The following is a 24,952-nucleotide window of genomic DNA, read 5'->3' as shown; positions in this document are numbered from 1 at the left end:
CTACCTTTTTAGAGTAGCGAAGAATTTGTGGATAGATTTTAAAACCACCATGGTACCTACTGTGCCCATTTTATAGATGAGAAGGTTGAGGTTGCATGAAACCAAGCAGCTTACCCAGGTCTTTTTGAGATGGAGTCTTGCTCTGTTGCCCAGGCTGGAGTGCAGTGGTAAAATCTTAGCTCACTGCAACCTCCAGGTTCAAGTGATTCTTCTACCTCAGTCTCCAGAGGAGCTGGGACTACAGGCACCTGCCACCACACATAGCTAATTTTTTTGTATTTTTAGTAGAGATGGGGTTTCACCATGTTGGCCAGGCTTGTCTTGAACTCCTGACCTCAAGTGATCCACTCCCCTGGGCCTCCCAAAGTGCTAGGACTACAAGTGTGAGCCACCCTGCCCAGGCTCAGGCCCAGACCTTTTATATCTTCTTTTTAGGAGGCCAGAATTCTGGGCATCATCAGGTATAGCCCCTGTGCTCATTAGTCCCAAGATCACCACGAGAGTAAATTTGTTATAATCAAAGCTGTTATTCTTTTCCCTCCACAACAAAGGACCTTGAAGAGCAGCTGGAGGAGGAGGAAGCTGCAAGGCAGAAGCTGCAACTTGAGAAGGTCACGGCCGAGGCCAAGATCAAGAAACTGGAGGATGAGATCCTGGTTATGGATGATCAAAACAACAAACTGTCAAAAGTGAGTAAGGGCTGGGCACAGTGGCTCACGCCAAATCCCAGCGCTCTGGGAGGCCGAAGGGGGCAGATCACTTGAGGCCAGGAGTTCAAGACTAGCCTGGCCAACAGGGTGAAACCCCCGTCTCTACTAAAAATACAAAAATTAGCCAGGCAAGATGGTGGATGCCTGTAATCCCAGCTACTCAGGCGGCTGAGGCAGGAGAATCGCTTGAACCCAGGAGACGGAGGTTGCACTGAGCCGAGACCATGCCACTGCACTGTAGCCTGGGTGACAGAGTGAGACTCGGTCTCAAGAAAAAAAAAGAGTGGAATCAAGCTTCTGCGTTGAAAATGACAGGCTCACCAGAATTGGGGCGATTTGGGGGATTTGGGTCTTTCTGTTCTCAAAGCAGAAAAGCCCTTGGCAAACTAGGACAAGCTGGTCACCCTAGTCAGTAGTCCATGAAGGGTCCTGCTCTGAGTTCTTTGAGCTAGATGTCAATTTGGCCCCTACTGTGAACTAGGCTGTTAGATGCAGGTATACATGGTGAAGGAGGACCCTGTCATCGTGGGGCTTATACTCTAGTGAGATGGCAAATAACTACCATTTACCACGGTGATCAGGGCTCTGAAGGAGATGTTCACCGTATTATAAGAGTGCAGCAGGCTGGGTGCGGTGGCTCATGCCTGTAATCCCAGCACGTGGGAGTCTGAAACAGGTGGATTAGCTGAGGTCAGGAGTTTGAGACCAGCCTGGCCAACATAGTGAAACCCCATCTCTACTGAAAATACAAAAAATTAGCTGGATGTGGTGGTCCGTGCCTGTAATCTCAGCTACTCGGGGGGCTGAGGCAGGAGAATCACTTGAACCTGGGAGGCGGTGGTTGCAATGAGCTGAGATCGGACCGCTGCACTCCAGCCTGGGCAACAGAATGAGACTTGATCTCAAAAAAAAAAAAAGGAGTATGGCAATGGGGGATGGGGGATAGAGGATTTGGGGAAGTCTTCCTGGAGGAGGTGACATTTAAGCAGAAACCTGGAGAGGGAGAAGCACAGTTAGAGGGGAATAGAAGAGCATCTCAGCTGGTTGGCCCACTGTGCAAAGGCTCTGGGGCAGGGAAGTGCTGGCCAGTGGCAGGAATGGAAGGAGGGCACCTTTAGCTGAACATACAGTGTGAGGGACAGACTGGCACGAGATGAGAAATGGCCAGATTTTGGAAATTGTTGAGAGACTTCTCTTTACCATTTAAAACTCTAGTTGCATTTGGCTATAACATGGGCTTTTCTTTCAACTGTTTATATGGAAATTAATAAAATTGAAACATAGATTCTAGAGAAAAGAAAAACACTAAAGACATTTTTTCCTCTTTCCCCAAAAAGGAGCGAAAACTCCTTGAAGAGAGAATCAGTGACTTAACGACGAATCTTGCAGAAGAGGAAGAAAAGGCCAAGAATCTTACCAAACTGAAAAACAAGCATGAATCTATGATTTCAGAACTGGAAGGTAAACCAGCTACCCAAAGAGGTTTCGAATGGGGCTTGTTTTTATTTTATTTTTTTAGAGATAGGATCATGCTCTGTTGCCCAGGCTGGAATGCAATGGTGCAGTCGTGACTCACTACAGCCTCAAACTCCTAAGCTCAAGCAATCCTCCTGCCTCTGCCTCCTGAGTAGCTGGGACTACAGACATGCACCACCACACCCAGCTAATTTTTTTATTTTTTATTTTTGTAGAGACGGTTTCACTATCATGCCCAGGCTGGTCTCAAACTCCTGGGCTCCTGCAGTCCTCCTGCCTTGGCCTCCCAAAGTGCTGGGATTACAGGCATCTGCCTGGCCTTGAATGGTGGTATTTTTAAAAGCAGTTACCCCATGAGTGACAACTCTATCCCGCCTCTCAAAATCACCCTCAGTCAACACATCCACTAATAATATGATAAAAGGTGATGTTAATCAGGAGATAATGGTACAGGCTGTGGCTGTGATGGTTACGGATGAGGGGATGTGTGAATTTCCTCTCCGTAAAATGCCTGAGCAGGAAGGCTCATTTCCAGGTGTCTCTCTGGAGCCTCCCCCTCCTGAAGAGCACCCTGGTTTTTACAGTGCGGCTAAAGAAGGAGGAGAAGAGCCGGCAGGAGCTGGAGAAGCTGAAACGGAAGCTGGAGGGTGATGCCAGCGACTACCACGAGCAGATCGCCGACCTCCAGGCACAGATCGCAGAGCTCAAGATGCAGCTGGCCAAAAAGGAGGAGGAGCTGCAGGCGGCCCTGGCCAGGTAGCGGGGCTGGCAAGGGGCATTTGCTCTGTGTTCACATGTCCCGCGGGCCCCTGCTCATTCACAGTGGCTGCCTTGGTCAAGGTGGCCCCAGGCCCGTGGTATGAACTTTGTTTCCCAGCCCAGTCCTCCCATGAGCCTCCCTGACCCCGTTAAGTCCCCCAGCTCCTCACCTTCAATTTCTTCTCTTCCCTACAAACACACAGTCTCTTTGCAGTCGATCTGACAGCCTCCCGCAGCATTGCCGTTGCCTCTTCCACATCCAGCCTCTTCTCACGTAGACCCCAGTTGCTAAGGGGTCAATTTCCAGTTGCCCAATGAGTCCATTTCCATTGGCATCTCAGATGCCCCTGTCTAAGGCAGGAATGCCCTTCCTTCCCTCAGCTCCTCCCTGTAAGGGCACTGTTTTTTGTGAATGCCAGTCTCCTCCATTGCTTCTGCTGACCCACAGTGAGCAGTGATCTTCAGGTTCTCCCAGTCCTTCTAAATGTGCCCCATCCCTTTCCTCTGTTTTTCCCTCTTCCTGGCTCTTAGCTGGCTTTACACTAATGGTGAAACTGCACCAGCCACAATGAATGATTATTTACCTGCTCACTCTATGCTAAGTTCTTTTCAAGCAATACCTTTGCAGACACCAGGCCAGGTGTACTGCTGGTATCTTTGTCTGAGGAAGAAACCGAGCCCCCTAGGGGTAATGGAACAGGTATAATATCACTGCTTCTAAGAGGTAGAGCTGGGATTTAAGCCTCAAAGCTTTTTGATTGATCCCCTCACTTGGCTCTTTTCTCTTCTAATTTGTGCTGCATTGACTCTAGGATGATGAGGAGAAAACACCCCTCCGGGGCATGAACCTGCTCAAAAAACTGCTGGCTGGATGCAGTGGCTCATGCCTGTAACCTCAGTACTTTGGGAAGCCAGGGTGGGAGGATTGTTTGAGGTCAGCAGTTGAGACCAACCTGGACAACATAGCAAGACCCTGTCTCTACAGAGAATGTAAAAATGAGCCAGGCATGGTGGTGTGTGCCTGTAGTCCCAGCTACTCAGGAGGCCAAGGTAGGAGGATCCCTTGAGCCCAGGAGGTTGAGGCTAAAGTGAGCTATGATCACACCACTGCACTCCAGCCTGGGCAACAGAGCAAGACCCTGTCTCAAAACCAAAAAACCAAAACCTAACTTCACTGGCTTACCAGGGAAAAGCCAGCGTCCTTAGCCTCACCCTCAGTCTCACCCACACACCCTCAGCAGTCTCACTCCAATCCAACTATCTCACTTTGTCTCCTGTTGCTGCCCGTTCACAAGCACAGTAAGATCAACGTGCTTGCCTCTCGGGCAGTGCTCTGTCATTTCACAGGGCTTCTTATGGCCCACCTTCATCTGTGGTCACCACCCCCCCAGATGCAGAGCCCCCGTTTGAATATTCCCCACAAGCAGTGGCTGGCCAAGTGCTGTACATGGGGTGGGTACTGAGTCACTGAGCAAATGCAGAAAGAACAGGCAGCTGCCAGGGGAGAATGACTGTCCAGCACTCAGAAAGCATCTACGCGGCCCCCACTGTGAGCAGACACCTTGCTGGCCTGGGGCCAACACTTTGCATTTTTGCACACATGTGTGCACACATGCATACACACACACACACATACACAAATACACAACCTGATGTGATGTCAGACCTTGGCACTCACATCCTATGTTAATCTCAAGTAGTCAGATGTAGCAAGAAGCAGTCTGGGGATGTGGACAGGAGGTGTCTGGATGTCTCTGTAACATGTGTCTGGTCCCAGAAAACCATTTTTGGTCACATTGTAAGAGAAAAAAACCAAGGGTCCTGGGGGTTGATTCTGGTGGGTCTGTCCCTGACAGGCTTGACGATGAAATCGCTCAGAAGAACAATGCCCTGAAGAAGATCCGGGAGCTGGAGGGCCATATCTCGGACCTCCAGGAGGACCTGGACTCGGAGCGGGCCGCCAGGAACAAGGCTGAAAAGCAGAAGCGAGACCTGGGCGAAGAGCTGGAGGCTCTGAAGACAGAGCTGGAGGACACCCTGGACAGCACGGCCACCCAGCAGGAGCTCAGGTGAGGGGCCCGCCGACCCCACCATCCTGCTGGCCTGCCACACCAGTGGGATGGGCATAGGAGAGGGGACAAACCCAAAGCAAATCCTGCGTCACAGGACTTCTCAGCCCCCGTGCATTTCCCTTCCTGGATGCAGTTTGCTTTAACTTGTAGAAGCATGGCTATTTCTCATTTTTCTTTTTTTTCTTTGTTTGGCTGGGCGCGGTGGCTCATGCCTGTAATCCCAGCACTTTGGGAGACCGAGGAGGATGGATCAGAAGGTCAGGAGTTCAAGACCAGACTGGCCAACATGGTGAAACCCTGTGTCTACTAAAAATACAAAAATTAGCCAGGCATGGTAGCAGGTGCCTGTAGTCCCAACTACTTGGAAGGCTGAGGGAGAGAACTGCTTGAACCCAGGAGGCAGAGGTTGCAGTGAGCCGAGATCATGCCACTGCACTCCAGCCTGGATGACAGAGCAAAGACTCTATCTCAAAAAAAAAAAAAAATTCCCTTTTTTTTCTTTTCTTTTATTTATTTATTTTTTTTTTAAGTCTCACTTTGTCACTTAGGCTGGAGTGCATGGTGCAATCTTGGCTCACTGCAACCTCTGCCTCTGAGATTCAAGCGATTCTCATGCCTCAGCCTCTCGAATAGCTGGGATTACAGGCACCCACCACCACACCTGGCTAATTGTTGTATTTTTAGTAGAGACTGGGTTTCACCATGTTGCCCAGGCTGGACTTGAACTCCTGACCTCAAGTGATCCACTGACTTTGGCCTCCCAAAATGCTGGGATTACAGGTGTGAGCCACTGCACCCCACCCTCATCATCTTATTTCTCATCACAAAAGTAGTATATACTAGGGGAGTCTAATCTTTTGGCTTCCCTCAGCCACACTGGAAGAAGAAGATTTGTCTTGGGCCACACATAAAATATACTAATGATAGATGATGAGGTAAAAAAAATTTTAAATCGCAAAAAAAATCTCATGTTTTAAGAAAGTTTATGACTTTGTGTCAGGCTGCAATCAAAACCATCCTAGTTAGAAAACTTGGATATACTCACTGAGGGAACAATTCGAAAACTAAAAAAAAAATCACCTTTAGGGTCAGGTTCACGCCTGTAATCTCAGCACTTTGGGAGGCTGAAGACAGGTGGATCACTTGAGGTCAGGAGTTCAAGACCAGCCTGGCCAACATGGTGAAACCCTGTCTCTACTAAAAATACAAAAATTAGCTGGCTGTGGTGGCGCGTGCCTGTAATCTCAGCTACTCAGGAGTCTGAGCCAGGAGAATCGCTTGAACCTGGGAGGGAGAGGTTGCAGTGAGCCGAGATCGTGCCACTGCATTCCAGCCTGGAAAACAGAGTGAGTGAGACTCCATGTAAAAAAAAAAAATTATCCTTAGTGACACCAATTAATATTTTTTATAAATTCCTTCATGTATCAGTCAGTCCCCAAGCTCCAATTTCCAAGTATGTGTGTATATAACTTTTGTGTTAAATTTTATAAATAAAATTGATCAGATTGGTTTTCAATTTAAGATTCACTTCAAATGAACCAACAACAAAAACCACCTGCCAGATCCCGAATCCTGACTTTAGTGAAACTAGGTCATTGATTCATTCAGCAAACACATGGATATATTTTGATGCAATTTGTGCCAACACCGTATACCCTGAGGTTTATTTCCCCCACTTAGGGTTTTGTGCCATATGACACGCATGTAGAGGCACAGTGTTCTGCTTTCTTGCTGCCTGGCCTTTAATTTAGAAAAGTCCAGGCGTGGTGGCTCACGCTTGAAATCCGAGCACTTTGGGACACTGAGGAAGGCAGATCACTTGAGGTCAGGAGTTTGAGACCAGCCTGGCCAACATCGTGAAGCTCTATCTCTACTAAAAATACAAAAATTAGCCAGGTGTGGGGTTGGGCACCTGTAATCCCAGCTACCCAGGAGGCTGAGGCAGGAGAATTGCTTGAACCCAGGAGGCAGAGGTTGCAGTGAGCTGAGATGGTGCCACTGTACTCCAGCCTGGGCAACAGATTGAGACTCCATAAAAATAAAAATTAAAAAACAGCCCAGGCACGGTGCGGTGGTTCACACCTGTAATCTCAGCACTTTGGGAAGCTGAGGCAGGTAAATCACCTGAGGTCACATGTTTGAGACCAGTCTGGCCAACATGGTGAAACTCCGTCTCTACTAAAAATACAAAATTAGCCAGGCATGGTGGCACATGCCTGTAATCCCAGCTACTTGGGAGGCTGAGGCAGGAGAATGGCTTGAACCCGGGAGGCAGAGGTTACAGGGAGCTGAGATGCACTCCAGCCTGGGCAACAAGAGTGAAACACCATCTCAAAAAAGACAAAACAAGAAACATGGACTCAAAGTCAAGGTTTAGCTTCTAATTCTGGCTCCATCACACAGTGGCTGTGACGCCATGGGTGAAACTGCTTACCCTCTCTTAGCCTTAGTTTCTCTATTTGTAAAATGGAAATAATAACACACCTGCCTCTTCGGGTTGCTCTGAAGATTAGATGGCGTATGTAAAACCTTAGCTCAGGGCCTGGCACACAGTAACTGCTCAGTAAATAAGGGCCAACATTAATGTTTCAGCAGCATTTTGCAGCTCGCAGACATCCTTTCAATTCTATTATTTTGTTTATTTGTTTGCCAGTTATAACACACGTCCTAGGAAGGTAATATGCTCCACATTTTGCAGCTGAGGAAATTCCAGGTTCAGAGATGTTAGGTGAGTGGCCCAAGGTCACACAGCTAGAGAGGGACAGTGATGAGGATTCCAGCTCTGGGTCCTGGAAGAGGTCTTACTGTTTTGCAAGGCACTGAGATGACCCTCTGTCTCCACTCAATTGCCATCCACCATGTTCTTCCCGTCAAGGGCGAAGAGGGAGCAAGAGGTGACAGTGCTGAAGAAGGCCCTGGATGAAGAGACGCGGTCCCACGAGGCCCAGGTCCAGGAGATGAGGCAGAAACATGCACAGGCGGTGGAGGAGCTCACAGAGCAGCTGGAGCAGTTCAAGAGGGTAAGTGGTGATGCTTTTTGGTGATAGCGTGTAAGAGTGACATCAGCAGCGTCAAATTACTACATGGCAGGCTCTGTATAAAGACAAAAACAAGTTACATAAGATTGGAATGATGATGATAGCAGCTTATATTTATTTACAAAATGCTTCCCATAAAGGCTGGGTGTGGTGGCTCACACCTGTAATTCTAGTACTTTAGGAGGCTGAGGCGGGAGGATCACTTGAGCTTCAGGAGTTCAAGATCAGCCTGGGCAACATAGTGAGACCTGGTCTCTACTAAAATTAAAAAAAAAAAAAAATTAGGCCAGGCGTGGTAACTCAAGCCTATAATCCCAGCACTTTGGGAGGCTGAGGCATACAGATTAGTTGAGGTCAGGAGTTTGAGACCAGCCTGCCCAACATGGTGAAACCCCATCTCTACTAAAAATACAAAAAATTAGCCAGGTATGGTGGTGTGTGCCTGTAATCTTAGCACTTTGGGAGGCCAAGGAGGGAGGATCCTTGAGCCCAGGAGTTTCAGATCAGCCTGGGCAACATAGTTATTTTTCTTCAAAAAAAACAAAAAAAGATTGGAGGAAAACTGGCATTATTGATTTCAGTGGCAGAACAGCACTCTCTGGCGTCGTTTGAGAATGACTAGGTCAAATCGTTTTTTGTCCTGTTGGGCTTTTTGGGGTGTATGGGAGTTGGAGCTGGGAAATAGCACTACTGAATGTGAATCTTGGGTGCTTTTCTCTCCTGTGGGGTAGCTCCTTGTGCTTCATTTCCCAGGGTAAGTCTTTTAGCTTGTGGCCTCTGCCAGACTGTTTTCCTGAAGGCCTGAGTTTATCACCCTCAGCACTCCAGCTCTTCCATATCCCCTTCAGTGAAGGCTTTTGGTTCTGCTAGATTAAACGGGCGCAGCATTGCCTAAAAATTGTTGGGAGTTTTCATTTGGTTCTCTTGCTAATGTATTAGTCCGTTCTTATATTGCTATACAGAAATACTCGATTGGATTATTTATTTATTTTTTGAGAGATGGCATCTCGTTCTGTCAACCAGGCTGGAGTGCAGTGCCGTGATCTCTGCTCACTGCAACCTCCACCTCCTGGGCTCATATCATTCTCCTGCCTCAGCTTCTTAAGTAGCTGGGACTACAGGAGTACACCACTAGGCCAGGATAATTTTTCTTTTCTTTTCTTTTCTATTCTTTTTTTTTTAGTGGAGTCGGTGTTTTATCATGTTGGCCTGGCTGGTATCAAACTCCTGACCTCAGGTGATCTGCCCGCTTTGGCCTCCTAAAGTGCTGGGATGACAGGTGTGAGCCACTGCGCCCAGCCGAATATTGGGTAATTTATAAAGAAAAAAGGTTTCACTGGCTCATGGTTTTGCAGTCTATACAGAAAGCATGGCAGCTTCTGCTCTGGGTAGGCCTCAGGAAACTTATGATCATGGTGGAAGTCAAAGGGGAAGTAGGCACATTTTACATGACCAGAGCAGGCAGAAGAGAGAGAGTGGGGAGGTGCCAGACACTTTTAAACAACCAGATCTCATGAGAACAGCACCAAAGGGATGGTGCTAAACCATTAGAAACTGCCCCCAGGATCCAGTCACATCCCACCAGGCCCCAGTGTTCACCTTGACTGGTTGGTAGGGTTTGGATCTGTGTCCCCACAAATCTCATGTTCAGTTGTAATCCAGTGGTCCTGTACAGCCTGAAGAACCTTGTAATTCAATTGAACATGAGATTACAGTTGTTGTTGTTTTTGAGACAGAGTCTTGCTCTGTCGCCCAGGCTTGAGTACAGTGGCACGATATTGGCTCACTGCAACCTCTGCTTCCTGGGTTCAAGCAGTTTTCCTGTCTCAGCCTCCCGAGTAGCTAGGACTACAGGCACCCAGCACCACGCCCAGCGAATTTTTGTATTTTTAGCAGAGATGAGGTTTCACTATATTGATCAGGCTGGTCTCAAACTCCTGACCTCAGGTGCTCCGCCTGCCTTGGCCTCCCAAAGTACTGGGATTACAGGCATGAGCCACCACACCTGGCTGAGATTACAATTGAACCTGAGGTTTGGATGTGGACATAGATCTAAAACGTGCCAACTAGTCAAGGTGAACATTCTTCCATGTGCTAATTTACCTGAATACCTTCCTGGGAGCCAGTTCACTGCCTGGTCTGTTGGAACCTCAAGTGTTATTTCACATAAAAATAATAAGTAAAATAATACAATAAAAAGTGTAGCACTTATGCACCAGACACTATTCCAAGCGCTTTACAAACTAATTTCATTTCACTTGTGGCCCCCATTAAAGTACAAATTTCCAGGCCTGCCCTTGATCCTGATGGAGGTGGTCTTGGGAGGACCCTCTGAAAAGCACCCTACGGAACTGAGCTCACCTTCACTCTCCAAATAAATAAACGGGCTCTTATTACTTGTTGAGTGGGATCTAAATACTAACCCTCAACATTTTGTCAACTCTCTATGTATTTTGGACAAATTGGATTTTACCACTTGTAACTAAGACATACATTTTGCCATTCAATTGTGTTCCTTTGTTATGTTCAAAACTTACTATTTTTGAAAACTATTTGTTTTTGGAGACAGGATCGCACTCTGTCACCCAAGCTGCAACGCAGAGGTACAATTTTGGCTCACTGCAATCTTGAACTTCTGGGCTCAAGCGATCCTCCTGCCTCAGCCTCCCTAGTAGCTGGGACTTACAGGCTTGTACCAACATACCCAGCTAATTTTTAAGTTCTTTGTAGAGACAGGGGTCTCACTATGTTGCCCAGGCTGACCTCAAGCAACTGAGCTCAAGCAGTCCTCCCATTTTGGCCTCCCAAAGTGCTGGAATCAGAGACCTGAGCCACCACTCCCAGCCTACTTTTTATTTTTATACAATTTTATTCAGAATGGGCTATTTCCACCTTCAGGAACAATTAGCCCTCAAGACATTTGTAAGTCATACTTGTCCCTTTTAACTTTATGGTTGGAGGTTGGGTGCAGTGGCTCACACCTGTAATCCTAGTACTTTGGGAGGCCGAGGCAGGTGGATCACCGGAGGTCAGGAGTTCGAGACCAGCCTAATGATAGTGAAACCTCGTTTCTACTAAAAATACAAAAAGTAGTCAGGTATGGTGGTGGTCACCTGTAATCTCAGCTACTTGGGAGGCTGAGGCAGGAGAATTGGTTGATCCTGGGAGGCGGAGGTTGCAGTGAGCCAAGATTGTGCCACTGCACTCCAGCCTGGGTGACAGAGTGTGAGACTCAGTTTAAAAAAAAAAAACTTTATGGTTGGAAGGATGAGGCACAAAGTCACTGACCATCACCATGCCTGGGGATAGTTAGACATGAGCTGGAAGCCAAGCCCATTGCCAGCCAGGCCTCTTTGGGAAGATACAGTTATTAGTATGACCATCAGCAGATGGCACATCTGTTCCTGAACTGCATGAAGCAGGTGGAGGTTCGAGCCTCTGCCCATCTCAGGTGCAGGGAAAAAGAGGCCTTTGCTTTGAACAACTTGAGTTCTGACGTAGAGCCCTGGTTCCATCTGCTGGTGGGGGAAACATTTAACCTCAGCTCCTACCTGGGCTGCCCTGAGCCGTCATGCGGTCTGGCCCCAGTTCCCCCCCACGCCCCGCTTCACCACCGTTACCACTAAGAGGTGCCTCATTTCCGTCTGAGGACCAGCAACTTAGTCAAGTCTGGAGGGGAGGGCTGGCTTCCAGGGCTACCCAGTCAATGCCCAGCGCTTCCCAGGGACTATGGGAAAGCGGAGTGGTGGATCCTCTCCCCTCGGACCCGTGCACTTCTCCCTTGCTTCTTTCTCCCTCTCTACAACCAGGAAAGGAGTCCCCCACGCCATCCTGCTTTTGTCCAAGACACTTTGCTTTTTTTTTGAGATGGAGTCTCATTCTGTCACCCAGGCTGGAGTGCAGTGGCTCACTGCAACCCCTGCCTCCTGGGTCCAGACACTTCTCCTGCTTCAGCTTCCTGAGTAGCTGGGATTACAGGCAACTACCACCATACCCAGCTAATTTTTGTATTTTTAATAGAGAAGGGGTTTCACCATGTTGGCCAGGCTGGTCTGAATCTCCTGACCTCAAGTGACCTGCCTGCGCCAGCTTCCCAAAGTGCTGGGATTATAGGCATGAGCCACCAAGTCCAGCCCCAACACACTTTTTTTTTTTCTGTAGGTCAACTTAACATGCGTACAGGAGCCGGTTCCATAAAATAAGTTTCCCTTAACTAGGGCAGAATTATCGGTGTAAATCACACGACACCTGTGAAGGACAGGGCAAGGAAATATCACCACCCCACCAGCCGGGTCAGCCACTACTTAGATCTGGCAGGTTGCTACCTTGAAGAATGGCAAGACCCCCCCATTTCCAGATCAGTTCAGGATTATTGAGGTATATGCAGTAAAATGTATCAGTTTTACAGCTCCATTAATTTTAACTAATGTATGTTGTGTAACCACCACCACAGTCACAATGTAGAATGTTAGAGTTATTTATTTATTTATTTATTGAGATGGGGTCTCACTCTGTTGCCTAAGTTGGAGTGCAGTGGCACGATCTTGGCTCACTGCAACCTCCATCTACTGGGTTCAAGCGATTCTTGTGCCTCAGCCTCCCAAGCAGCTGGGGCTATAGGTATGCGCCACCACGCCTGGCTAATTTTTCTATTTTTAGTAGAGACGGGGTTCTGCCATGATGGCCAGGCAGGTCTCAAACTCCTGACTGAAAGTGATCTATCTGCCTTTGCCTCCCAAAGTTACCTATTTTTGAAACAGGGTCTCACTTTGATGCCCAGGCTGGAGTGCAGTAGTGTGATCATGCCTCACTGCAGTCTTCAGCTCTTTCAACTCCAGCGATCCTGCCATCAGCCTCTAAAGTAGCTGGGACTGCTGGCGTGTGCCCCCACACCTGACTAATGTTTTATTTTAGTGGAGATGGGGGTCTCACTACATTGTCCAGGCTGGTCTTGAACTCCTGGCCTCAAGCAATCCTGCCACCTGTTTCTGAGTCCTGGGATGACAGCTGTGAGCTGCCATGATGGGCCTTCAAACATTTAAGTTTTTTGAAAAAGAAGCTGGGAATCCAGAATTTCATGCAACATTTATTCAAACGCTGGCAAGTCATTTTCTTAAAAGTAGTGAATGGGTCAAGGGGACATGACAGCAGGTTGAACACAGCTTGCAGGATCCCAGATTGCAACCCAGGAGCTTTAGAAAAATAGAATCCCAAATACCGGCCAGGCGTGGTGGCTCACTACTGTAATCCCAGCACTTTGGGAGGTCACGATGGGGTGATCACTTGAGGTCAGGAGTTTGAGACCAGCCTGGCCAACATGGTGAAACCTCATCTCTACTAAAAATACAAAAATTAGCCAGGCATGATATCAGGCACCTGTAATCCCATCTACTTGTACTTGGGCGGCTGAGGCAAGAGAATTGCTTGAACCCAGGAGGCAGACATTGTAGTGAGCCGAGATCGTGCCACTGCACTCCAGCCTAGGTGACAGAGTGAGAGACTACCTCAAAAAAATACCCCCACGCCCCCCAAAAGCCCCAAATATCTTACTGGTGATTTTGTGCCTGCTGCCATATGCCTCCCTGGACCTATGTAAGGGAGGAAAGGGCAGGTTCTGAAATGCTCTCCCAGCCACAGCTGCCCTGCTTTCCCTCCCCTCTACTTCCTTGACCAGGCCAAGGCGAACCTAGACAAGAACAAGCAGACGCTGGAGAAGGAGAACGCAGACCTGGCCGGGGAGCTGCGGGTCCTGGGCCAGGCCAAGCAGGAGGTGGAACACAAGAAGAAGAAGCTGGAGGCGCAGGTGCAGGAGCTGCAGTCCAAATGCAGTGATGGGGAGCGGGCCCGGGCCGAGCTCAATGACAAGGTCCACAAGCTGCAGGTAAGGCCCATTTTGTGGGGAGGAGCCTCTTGCCAGCTGGCCGAGGTCTCTCTTGCTGCGTGCAAGTCCTTTCCTCTAGTTGCATTCCTGGAGGGGAGGCAATGATCGCCCTGTTCAATTAAATATTATAAAACCTTCTGGCTGGGTGCAATGGCTCACGCCTGTAATCCCAGCACTTGGGGACGCCGAGGTGGGTGGATCACCTGAGGTCAGGGGTTCAAGACCAGCCTGACCAACATGGTGAAATCCCATCTCTACTAAAAATACAAACATTAGCTGGGTGTGGTGGCGTGCACCTGTAAATGCCAGCTACTCAGGAGGCTGAGGTTGCAGTGAGCCGAGACCGCGCCACTGCACTCCAGCCTGGGCCAAAAAGGCAAAACTCGGTCTCAGGGGGAGGAAAAAAAAAAACTTTGCTTTGCCATTTTGACAAGTATTTATTGAGCACCTGCTGTATGACAGGCACTGTGCTTAATCCTGAGATACAACAGCAAGGAAGGAGAGGCACTGTCCCTGCCCCAGTAGGACTCCAGCCTAATAGGGGGAAGGGAAGGGAAAGACATGAATAATCACACAAATGAATGTCAAATGATACAGCAAAGGGAAGGCACGTGATGTCTAAGTGTAAATAACCAGGAGGCCCAACCTGGGGGAGGAGGAGCCACAAAAGGCTTCCTTAAGGAACATGGATAAGTCTACCAGGCGGCAGGAAGAACATGTGCAAAGGCCTGTGGTAAGTAGAAAAATGAGGAGACATACAGCTAGTAGATCTGGAGTGGCCAGGTGGGGTTGGAGTTTGGGGTGGGGGACAGTACAGAGTGGGACTGGAGGGGGAGGTGGTACCCAGATGATGCAGGCCTTTTGAGAACCTCTTACACATATGCTGGTCCTTAATCTGGGCGATTGCCAAGCAGTTGAGGGGTTTGAAGCTGACGAATGACATGGTCTGTCTGTCGTCTTTTGCTGGAATAGACATTTGCCCTGACTTTCCATTCATGGGATGTGGCCAGAGTGTTCCTGAATATTTAACATGTTCACAGCCTGGGACCAAGGGGCAGGGGAAGCATTCAGTGAGCTGTTTTTTCCACATGCGGTTGAGAGAAGGGGTTTTGCTGCCCTCCTATAAGCAGTGTCCTGTAAGCGTAGCATGAAGATCACTCATATCCTCCTTGTCCATGGAGGAGATGGAGGGGAGGCTAATACCTTCCAAGGGACTTGTGCAAAGACACCAGGCAGTAAAAAAGCCAGAGAATGCAGAGGGCATTTTGATCTATAGGGTCTGCACCTCGTCTCTGACTTTGGCCATCAGGATCAGTGAAGAGACAAAAAGTAGGAGTGAGGAAGGAGGGGACAGGACAGCATCCCTTGGATGTTCAAGTACCATCCTGGTCTCCCCTCTCCAACCTTAGAGAGTGGACCGGACAGAGCACCTCATCTAGACTCTCACACCTACTGCTTTGTTTCTACCAACCTTGGCAGGGATCCAGGGTCCATTTAGTGGGATCAGGGCCCAGTCAATACAATTGGGGCTCAAATAAGTTCTTGGAATGACAGAGTCTAGAGTCAGTGTCACAACTCGTAGGTGATGGAGTTTCTTTCTTGCCACAGAGATTTCTCTGTTTTTGTTTTTTAACATCAGAGTCCCATACCTCGTGGGTATTTTCTCAATCAGTGGACACCCAAGTCCTAGCCCATGAGGGTACACCATATGTTTTGAGTAAAAAGAGCTCCTCTTATTTAGCGAGGATCTCATTCTAGAGGCTTTGACTAACCTGTCTCCTGGCACCCTCAGATTGAAGTCGAGAGCGTCACAGGGATGCTTAACGAGGCCGAGGGGAAGGCCATTAAGCTGGCCAAGGACGTGGCATCCCTCGGGTCCCAGCTCCAGGACACCCAGGTGAGTGTCCTGCCACATCATCCCGGGAACCTGGAGGGTGGCCTTCCTCAGGGCAGGTCCCTGGGACCTTCGTGTGTCCCCTTTGCAGGAGCTGCTTCAAGAAGAAACTCGGCAGAAGCTCAACGTGTCCACCAAGCTGCGCCAGCTGGAGGAGGAGAGGAACAGCCTGCAAGACCAGCTGGATGAGGAGATGGAGGCCAAGCAGAACCTGGAGCGCCACATCTCCACTCTCAACATCCAGGTGCCTGCCCTGTGTCCTCGCTTCCGTCACGGGTCCCCTCAGCTTTTCTGTGCCGAGAGCCCCTAAGGCAGATCGCAGTGGGGCACTGGTGCCATGGTGCTTGATCCGCAGCGTCCCCTGCAGTTGGACCACTGGGTTTCCCCAGCAAGCAGACATGGTCTTCACTTCACAGAGTCTGTAGGGGGCAGGGACGGGGATCATTCACGGCCCCTCTCACCCTACCCCGGACGCTGCCCTCGTAGCTCTCTGACTCGAAGAAGAAGCTGCAGGACTTTGCCAGCACCGTGGAAGCGCTGGAAGAGGGGAAGAAGAGGTTCCAGAAGGAGATCGAGAACCTCACCCAGCAGTACGAGGAGAAGGCGGCCGCTTATGATAAACTGGAAAAGACCAAGAACAGGCTTCAGCAGGAGCTGGATGACCTGGTCGTTGATTTGGACAACCAGCGGCAACTCGTGTCCAACCTGGAAAAGAAGCAGAAGAAGTTCGATCAGGTAGAGGGCATGGGGTGTCCTCTGCTCTGGCCACGGACGCTGGGTGGGAGAGTCAGCTCTGCAGAGTGTTACACATGGCTTCTGCCTGTGCCTGCTTCCCCTCTCTGCTCTGTGGGAGCCATGGGAGGTTCTCATGTCTTGGGAGACCATGGAGCATTAAGGCTACCAGGTCATAGGTTTTTTTTTTTTTTTTTTTTTAGACAGAATTTTGATCTTGTCACCCAGGCTGGAATGCAATAGTGAGATCTCAGCTCACTACAACCTCTGCCTCCCAAGTTCAAGCAATTCTCCTGCCTCAGCCTTCCAAGTAGCTGGGATCATTACCATGTGCCATCACTCCTGGCTAATTTTTGTATTATTAATAGGGACAGGGTTTCACCATGTTGTCCAGGCTGGTTTCAAACCTCTGATCTCAGGTGACCCACTGGCCTCTCAAAGTGATGGGATTACAAGCGTGAGCCACTGCGCCCAGCCAGTTTTTATACTTTTAATACCACTCTTCCCTAAGATTTCATTCTGTAAAATTCCAAGCACACAGCAAAGTTGACAGAATCATGCAATGGACACCTGTACAGCCACCACCTGGATTCAGTCATTGACACTGTAGTATATGGACTTTATCACGTATTTATTTATTTTGAGACAGGGTCTTGCTTGTTGCCCAGGCTGGAGTACAGCGGTGCCACCTTGGCTCACTGCAACCTCTGCCTCCCATACAAGCGATTCTCCTGCCTTAGCCTCTTAACTAGCCAGGATTACAAAAGTGCACCAACCTGCCTGGCTAATTTGTGTATTTTTAGTAGAGACAGGGTTTCGTCATGTTGGCCAGGCAGGTCTCAAACTCCTGACCTCAGGTGATCCACCTGTGTTGGTCTACCAAAGTGCTGGGATTATAGGCATGAGCTACTGTACCTGGCCTACATATTTATATATAAGGACTAATTCTGTCTGTCATGCCTTATCTCTTGGGTGCATTCAGAGCAAATTACAGACATCTGTACATTTCCCCTTCTATACCTCAACACTGCATATTAATTAGAGTTCATTTTTAAACATAATTTTGCAGTAAAACTTACATGTGATGAAATGCACAAATCTTAAGTATATAATAAATGCATACCCCTGTATGACCCAAACCCCTAAATACCAGCTTTTAAGATTAGTAAATATGATTTAGTTTACAAGTGACTCAGGGTTATTCTAAAAATCAGTTTGAGAGGCAGGCATAATGGCTCATGCTTGTAATCCTAGCACTTTGGGAGGCCAAGGTGGGCAGATCACCTGAGGTCAGGAGTTCAAGACCAGCCTGGCCAATAAGGTGAAACTGTCTCTACTAAAAATACAAAAATTACTCTGGTGTGGTGGCACATGCCTATAATCCCAGCTACTCGGGAGGCTGAGGTGGAGAACTGCTTGAACCAGGGTGGGGCGGAGGCTGCGGTGAGCTGATATCACTCCACTGCACTCCAGCCTGGGTGATAGAGCAAAAACTCTGTCTCGGAAATAAATAAAAATAAAAATCAGCTTGAGGATTGTACAATGAGGTGAAATGCCAGATCCCTGAGGGTTCCTTACACCTTCCTGACTGGCCTCATGATGTCAGGATGCTAGGTGACATCCCAATTCCTCCTTTTCTCATCAGCCACCCCTCCTCTGGGCCGTCAGCTCATCTTCACTGTCTCATTATCTGGTTGAAGGCCTGAGGTTGCTTTTGTTATTTTCCTGTCACTTGAGTGTAGTGTAGTGTCATACACAGTGTGGGACTTGCATGTTGAGTGTGCTGTTGAGAGGTCCCTGTATTTGCTGAATACTGCAAGTTTGGCTCTTGGATGTTACAATTTATAATCTACTGCTCTGTCCTCTCTGAAGATGAGATGCACGCGAGCATGGAATGTTCTCTGAGTTGCTTCTCCAAGCAGAGAGCGATATGTGCAGGTCCACTCACCCTGACCATTTCCCTACTAAGGCTCTTAGGATACCTTTGTGACATATTAATAGCTACTCGTGGCCATGAAACAAATTAATAATTGGCTCTGGCAGCTTTAAATGTCATTTTGACCTCAGTGTGCTCTAAGCAATATGGGCAGCTTTAGTGGTTTTCAAAGCACAAGGATTTGGCCACATGCGGTGGCTCGCGCCTGTAATCTTAGCACTTTGGGAGGCTGAGGCAGGAGGCTCACTCGAGGTCTGGAGTTCCAGACTAGCCTGGCCAACATGGTGAAACCTTGTCTCTACTAAAAATACAAAAATTAGCCAGGAGTGGTGGCACATGGTTATAATCCCAGCTACTGAGGAGGCTGAGGCAGGAGAATTGCTTGAACCCAGGAGGCAGAGGTTGCAGTGAGCCAAGATCACACCATTACACCCCAGAACCTGGGCAACAAGATCGAAACTCCATCTCAATTAAAAAACAAACAAACAAACAATTCTGCTAATTTCTGGCTCTGCATAAGGTTGATGTAGAAGCAAGATGGTGAGTATATAAACCACTTCCATAGATTCCTATATTGCTTACCTTCGCACCTCGATACACTCAGTAGGACATGGGGCTTTACCCTTGTGTTTACAATTCAGTGACGCTGACCGCGGCATACACCTAGAAGTCACCTCTGGGTCTCATCTGTGTTGCAGCTGTTAGCAGAGGAGAAAAACATCTCCTCCAAATACGCGGATGAGAGGGACAGAGCCGAGGCAGAAGCCAGGGAGAAGGAAACCAAGGCCCTGTCCCTGGCTCGGGCCCTGGAAGAGGCCTTGGAAGCCAAAGAGGAGCTCGAGCGGACCAACAAAATGCTCAAAGCTGAAATGGAAGATCTGGTCAGCTCCAAGGATGACGTGGGCAAGAACGTAAGTGGCTCCCGGTGGTTTTTCTTGTCCATGTTTCACCCACGGAGCCTCTGTGCTGCTCACCAGGCCATGGGAGCCTGGCTCTGGGTCTTTTTCATAGTGAACTATCATAAGAAATGGAAGGTTTTTAGACTGGAGTAGAGACCAGGAGGGGCTGAGGACAGCAGTGGAGGATGGGTCTAGGTTGGGGGGGTCCGAGGGCAAGGCTGGGGTCTAAACTCTCAGGGGCCACCTTGAGTCCCAGCCATGCACCCTGCAGGAGGCCAAAGCTACCTCCCTGGGCTGTGAGCTACTGCTCACGGGGGGTTTCTCAACCGTCTTTATGAAATTGAGCCTCAGGGAATGGGACTGCCCGCTCTGCCGGCAGGTCCATGAGCTGGAAAAGTCCAAGAGGGCCCTGGAGACCCAGATGGAGGAGATGAAGACGCAGCTGGAAGAGCTGGAGGATGAGCTGCAGGCCACAGAGGACGCCAAGCTGCGGCTGGAAGTCAACATGCAGGCGCTCAAGGGCCAGTATGAGAGAGATCTCCAAGCCCGGGATGAGCAGAATGAGGAGAAGAGAAGGCAGCTCCAGAGACAGGTGTGTGCTGCCGGGGAGGCCAGGATTGGGGAGGCCAGGAGTGGGGAGGGTGGGTGGGCTTTTTCTTTCTCATCACCACTTCTCATGAACAGTATGGAAACTCTATTTTCTTTTTCTGAAACAAGAGTCTCACTCTGTCGCCCAGGCTGGAGTGCAGTGACACAATCTATTTTCACTGCAACTCCCACCTCTGGGGTTCAAGCGATGCTCCTGCCTCAGCATCCCAAGTAGCTGGGATTACAGGTGCATGCCACCTTACCCAGCAATTTTTTTTTTGGTAAGTGGAGTGGTTTTACCACGTTGGCCAGGCTGATCCTGAACTCCTGGCCTCAAGTGATTGCCTGCCTTGACCTTGGCCTCCCAAAGTGCTGGGATTACAGGCATGAGTCACCCAAGCCTGGCGAGCCTCCATTTCCTCATCTGCAATGGGGGATGAGATGCCTGCCTCGCAGGGGGGCTGTGCTAGGGCAGGGGTGCAGTGGCATGCCACCTGGGGGAACTAAAGGACCTCCCAGGGACAGCAGGGCAGCACCCATCTCTCTCTCTTCCCCTCCCAGCTTCATGAGTATGAGACAGAACTGGAAGACGAGCGAAAGCAACGTGCGCTGGCGGCCGCGGCCAAGAAGAAGCTGGAAGGGGACCTGAAAGACCTGGAGTTTCAGGCCGACTCAGCCATCAAGGGGAGGGAGGAGGCTATTAAGCAGCTACGCAAACTGCAGGTGGGTGACACTAGGAGCTCCGGGCATGGGTGGAGGGAGGGCACGGTTCCCTGCAGGTCACCAAAGTGAGTAGAGCAGGCTCCAGGAAGCAAGCCCACACCTGCCATTGGTGTGGGTTCAACTAGGGTTTCTCCAACACCATTCAGGGTTTGGCCACTGCTCTCCAATCCCATCAGGGGCTCAGCTTCTCAGGCAGGTCTGTGGAGCTTACCCAGAATGGTGCTCCCAGCCCATCACCAGCCACCTGGAACAAGCATTGCACATGCTTGTGCAATGGGGACTTCTTTTTTTGAGATGGAATCTTACTCTGTCACCAGGATGTAGTGCAGTGGTGCGATCTTGGCTCACTGCAACCTCCTCCTCCAGGGTTCAAGCTATTCTCCTGCCTCGGCCTCCTGAGTAGCTGGGACTACAGGCATGTGCCACCCTGCCCAGCTACTTTTTTATATTTTTAGTAAAGACGGGGTTTCACCTTGTTAGCCAGGATGGCCTCGATCTCCTGACCTCGTGATCTGCCCTCCTTCGCCTCCCAAAGTGAAGGCATGAGCCACCGTGCCTGGCTTGCAATGGGGACTTCTTTGTGGTCAATTGCAGAAAACCTAAGGGGTGGGCATGTAAAGCTAAGTTGGGCAGCAGAACCTGGGTGAGTAGGGATTATCTTAGCTTGTCCTTCCTGTTGACTCATGCAGGCTCAGATGAAGGAATTCCAAAGGGAGCTGGAAGATGCCCGTGCCTCTAGAGATGAGATCTTTGCCACAGCCAAAGAGAATGAGAAGAAAGCCAAGAGCTTGGAAGCAGACCTCATGCAGCTACAAGAGGTAAAGCCTTGCACTTACTGGGAGAGCCTCAGATGGGGGTGTCATGGTAGCAACCCTTGGCAGCTCAGGCCTGTGCTTCCACAGATTTCCTCCTGCTTTGGGGTCCACCCATTAGAAAGATACATGCTTTCCTCCTCTATGTATTCATGGGGCTCCCCTGAGCTCAAAAGAACATATACTTTCAATGGTGGCTGAGGTGGCAGGGTGGACGCTCAGTGGGGTTTGGCTTTTCCCTTATAGACAATAGGCTTCCTCCCACCCACCTAGGACCTCGCCGCAGCTGAGAGAGCTCGCAAACAGGCAGACCTCGAGAAAGAGGAACTGGCCGAGGAGCTGGCCAGCAGCCTGTCAGGAAGGTAGGAAATTGAATGGAGGAAGAGGACTCTGAATCAGAGGATGAAGAGAGGCAGTTCTCAGGAAAGCATCCTAGACCCTCATTTTATTTTTAAAGTATTTTTCAAGACAGAGTTCTGTTCTGTCACCCAGGCTGGAGGGCAGTGGCACAATCTCGGCTCACGGCAACCTCCGCCTCCCGGGTTCAAGCTATTCTCCTGCCTCAGCCTCCTGAGTAGCTGAGACTATAGGTGTGTGCCACCATGCCCGGCTAATTTTTATATTTTTAGTAGAGACAAGGTTTCACCATATTGGCCAGGCTGGTCTCAAACTCCTGACCTCAGGTGATCCTCCTACCTTAGCCTCCCAAAGTGCTAGGATTACAGGCCTGAGCCACCATGTCCAGCCCTGGACCACCTTTTTGATGCTGCTGATGACTAAGCATCCTCTGAGATTGAGGACAGCTCCATGGTGGTTAGCCTTTGCCTCAGCGCTTTCATGCTCCTGTTTGGGGGTGTCGCTACTTTCATTCATTCCAAATAACCAGCTTTGTGGGGACAACGGGGGGCCGGGAAGGGTCAGGGAGGAGTACACTAGTTCCCATCCCAGTCCCAGCTTTGCTGACACGGACCTGACCTGAGTCCCAGCCCCCTACTTCCTGTCTGTGTAACTACAGACAAGTTTTCAAATCTTCTCTGAGCCTCAGTTACCCCCATTAGATGATGACAGCAATCCCCCCCTCCATGAGGCATCACTCCAAAGAGGGGTGTCTTCTAAGCTGGGAGAGGGTGGAGGCCCCCACTATGGCTGCCCTTCCCCCAGGAACGCACTCCAGGATGAGAAGCGCCGCCTGGAGGCCCGGATCTCCCAGCTGGAGGAGGAGCTGGAGGAGGAGCAGGGCAACATGGAGGCCATGAGCGACCGGGTCCGTAAAGCCACACAACAGGTGAGGACCGCCCGGGCACTGCAGCCACGCTGCCTCGCGTCATCCTGCAGCAGGATCCGGCACCAGTCAACACAGGCGTGCTGGCTTCCTACGTGCAGGCCCCGGGTTGAGGGATGAGAGGTTGATAGGGCCTGAGTGGGGACCCAGGGCCCTTACACCTGCACCCAGACTGCCATGTTCAGAACATGATTCTCCCAACTACAGTGTTTGATTTTCCAGCCACAGCATGTATGGCTCCCTCCACCTGATGGCGCCTTGGGATGCTCCTTTATTGCGCTTTCCTCAGCAGAAACTCTGGCCTTATTCAGTGAGCCCTTGGTGATGTCAGTGAGGCACTGGGTGGGCACTAGGGACCATCCTGTGACCTGCAGCCCCTCATGGTATAGGGTAAACAGGCATTGTTCTCTAGGTGACTCCAGGACAGAGAAAACAAGGGACAGGTAACTCACTCAGCCTAGGTGGCACCATAACACTTGTGGAAGCAGCTTTTTTTGGAGATAGGGTCTCACCCTGTTACCTAGGCTGGAGTGCAGTGACGCAATCCCAGCTCGCTGCAAACTCTGCCTCCCAGATTCAAGAGATTCTTCTGCTTAGCTGGGATTCAGGTGTGTGCCACCACTGCCTGGCTAATTTTTGTATTTTTAAAAGAGACGGGGCTTCACCATGTTGGTCAGGCCAGTCTTGAACTCCTGACCTCAAGTGATCTGCCTGCCTCGGCTTACCAAAGTGCTGGGATTACAGACGTGCACCACTGCGCCCAGCCTGGAAGAAGCTCTTGAGTGGAGTTTTACAGGATGAAGTCAGGGCACCCAGGATCAAGGGACTTGTGCAGAGGCCGACCAAGGCTGGAGGCAGCAGGAGGAGGTACATAGTCTCAGCATGCTGTCCTGGGCTTCCCTGATCCCACCTCACAGCCTTCACTCTCCTCCCCAGGCTGAGCAGCTCAACAACGAGCTAGCCACGGAGCGCAGCGCCGCCCAGAAGAACGAGAGTGCCCGGCAGCAGCTCGAGCGCCAGAACAAGGAGCTCCGGAGCAAGCTCCAGGAGATGGAGGGAGCCGTCAAGTCCAAGTTCAAGTCCACCATCGCAGCACTGGAGGCCAAGATTGCACAGCTGGAGGAGCAGGTTGAGCAGGAGGCCAGGTACACGGGTCTGGAGTTCCAAACCCAGTTTGCAGGGGAGTGACAGCAGGAGCCATACTGAAGTAAGGGAACCTCTTCCAACATCAGTTCTGACTTTAAGAAGCAAGGTCTATGGTGCCCACAGTGCAGGGGTATTGTGAGAACTGAATGTAAACACAGCAACGTGCCCTGCTGGTGCCCAGCCTAGAGCAATCACCTGCAATGTGAGCAGCTCTGAGCATCGCGATGGTCCTCCTGGCATTAACCAGCCTTCCCAGCAGTGCACATGGCTTTTCCCAGACTCGGCGGGGATAGCCTGCTGACAGCCCACAATCCAACCAGGCTGGACACTGTGGCTCATGCCTGTAATCCCAGCAATTTGGGAGACAGAGGCAGGTGGATCACTTGAGTTCAGGAGTTTGAGACCAGCTTAGCCAATATAGTGAAACCCTGTCTGTACCAAAACTTAGCTGGCCTAGAACCCCAGCTACTAGGAGGCTGAGGCAGGAGAATCGCTTAAACGTGGGATGTGGAGGCTGCAGTGAGATCATGCCACTGCACTGCAGCCTGGGTGACACAGTCAGACCCTCCCACACACATAAAAACCCAAAAAACAAAAACACAAGTCCAACTGGCAACCCATTCAGCACACACACTGGATGCCTTATTCTCTTAATTATGGGTCCCAGTGAGGCATAAGATCACAGCACATGTCTAACCATTGGATTCTAATTCTCTTCTAGCAGCTTTTTCCATAATTCATATGCCCTGCAATGCACCCATTTAAAGCACACCAATTCAAGGGCTAATCATAAATTCACAAACATGTAAAACCATCACCACAGTCAATCTGAGAACATTTTCATCAGCTCAAAAAGAAACGCCAGGCCAGATGTGGGGCCTTAAGCGTGTAATCCCAGCATTTTGGGAGGCTGAGATAGGTGGGTGGAGCACTTAAGTCTAGGAGTTCAAGACCAGCCTGGGCAGCATAGCGAGACTCCTTTTTTTTTTTTTGTGAGACAGAGA

At 49.9% G+C, this 24,952-nt stretch overlaps 2 protein-coding genes across 10 annotated transcripts in view; one reads left to right on the top strand and one right to left on the bottom strand.

The window, feature by feature from the left end:
• The window catches only part of MYH11 (myosin heavy chain 11), a 156,653-nt gene that overhangs the window by 119,365 nt on the left and 12,336 nt on the right, over positions 1-24,952 (top strand). For all 4 annotated transcript variants that reach the window (XM_035266947.3, XM_035266950.3, XM_035266946.3 and 1 more), the window contains 16 exons: positions 552-689; positions 2,048-2,171; positions 2,771-2,942; positions 4,802-5,014; positions 7,893-8,037; positions 13,730-13,936; positions 15,729-15,833; positions 15,922-16,074; positions 16,317-16,565; positions 19,197-19,409; positions 19,777-19,989; positions 20,547-20,708; positions 21,398-21,526; positions 21,794-21,882; positions 22,682-22,805; positions 23,739-23,947. In XM_035266947.3, the coding sequence (XP_035122838.1) occupies positions 552-689; positions 2,048-2,171; positions 2,771-2,942; positions 4,802-5,014; positions 7,893-8,037; positions 13,730-13,936; positions 15,729-15,833; positions 15,922-16,074; positions 16,317-16,565; positions 19,197-19,409; positions 19,777-19,989; positions 20,547-20,708; positions 21,398-21,526; positions 21,794-21,882; positions 22,682-22,805; positions 23,739-23,947 (2,645 nt within the window). The remainder of the gene's footprint in view (positions 1-551; positions 690-2,047; positions 2,172-2,770; positions 2,943-4,801; positions 5,015-7,892; positions 8,038-13,729; positions 13,937-15,728; positions 15,834-15,921; positions 16,075-16,316; positions 16,566-19,196; positions 19,410-19,776; positions 19,990-20,546; positions 20,709-21,397; positions 21,527-21,793; positions 21,883-22,681; positions 22,806-23,738; positions 23,948-24,952) is intronic.
• Positions 7,636-24,952, bottom strand: part of NDE1 (nudE neurodevelopment protein 1) — an 85,623-nt gene continuing 68,306 nt past the window's right edge. For 3 of the 6 annotated variants that reach the window (XR_013524609.1, XR_013524604.1, XR_013524607.1), the window contains one exon: positions 14,354-16,535. The gene's annotated coding sequence lies outside the window, so the exon portion shown is untranslated. Of the gene's footprint in view, positions 8,111-14,353; positions 16,536-24,952 lie in introns of those variants that run through there. The other 3 variants (XR_013524606.1, XR_013524608.1, XR_013524605.1) reach the window with 2 other exon arrangements.

Source organism: Callithrix jacchus, chromosome 12 (genome assembly GCF_049354715.1).
Source record: "Callithrix jacchus isolate 240 chromosome 12, calJac240_pri, whole genome shotgun sequence".
Lineage (NCBI taxonomy): Eukaryota > Metazoa > Chordata > Mammalia > Primates > Cebidae > Callithrix > Callithrix jacchus.
This window is presented reverse-complemented; position numbering and strand designations above follow the sequence as displayed.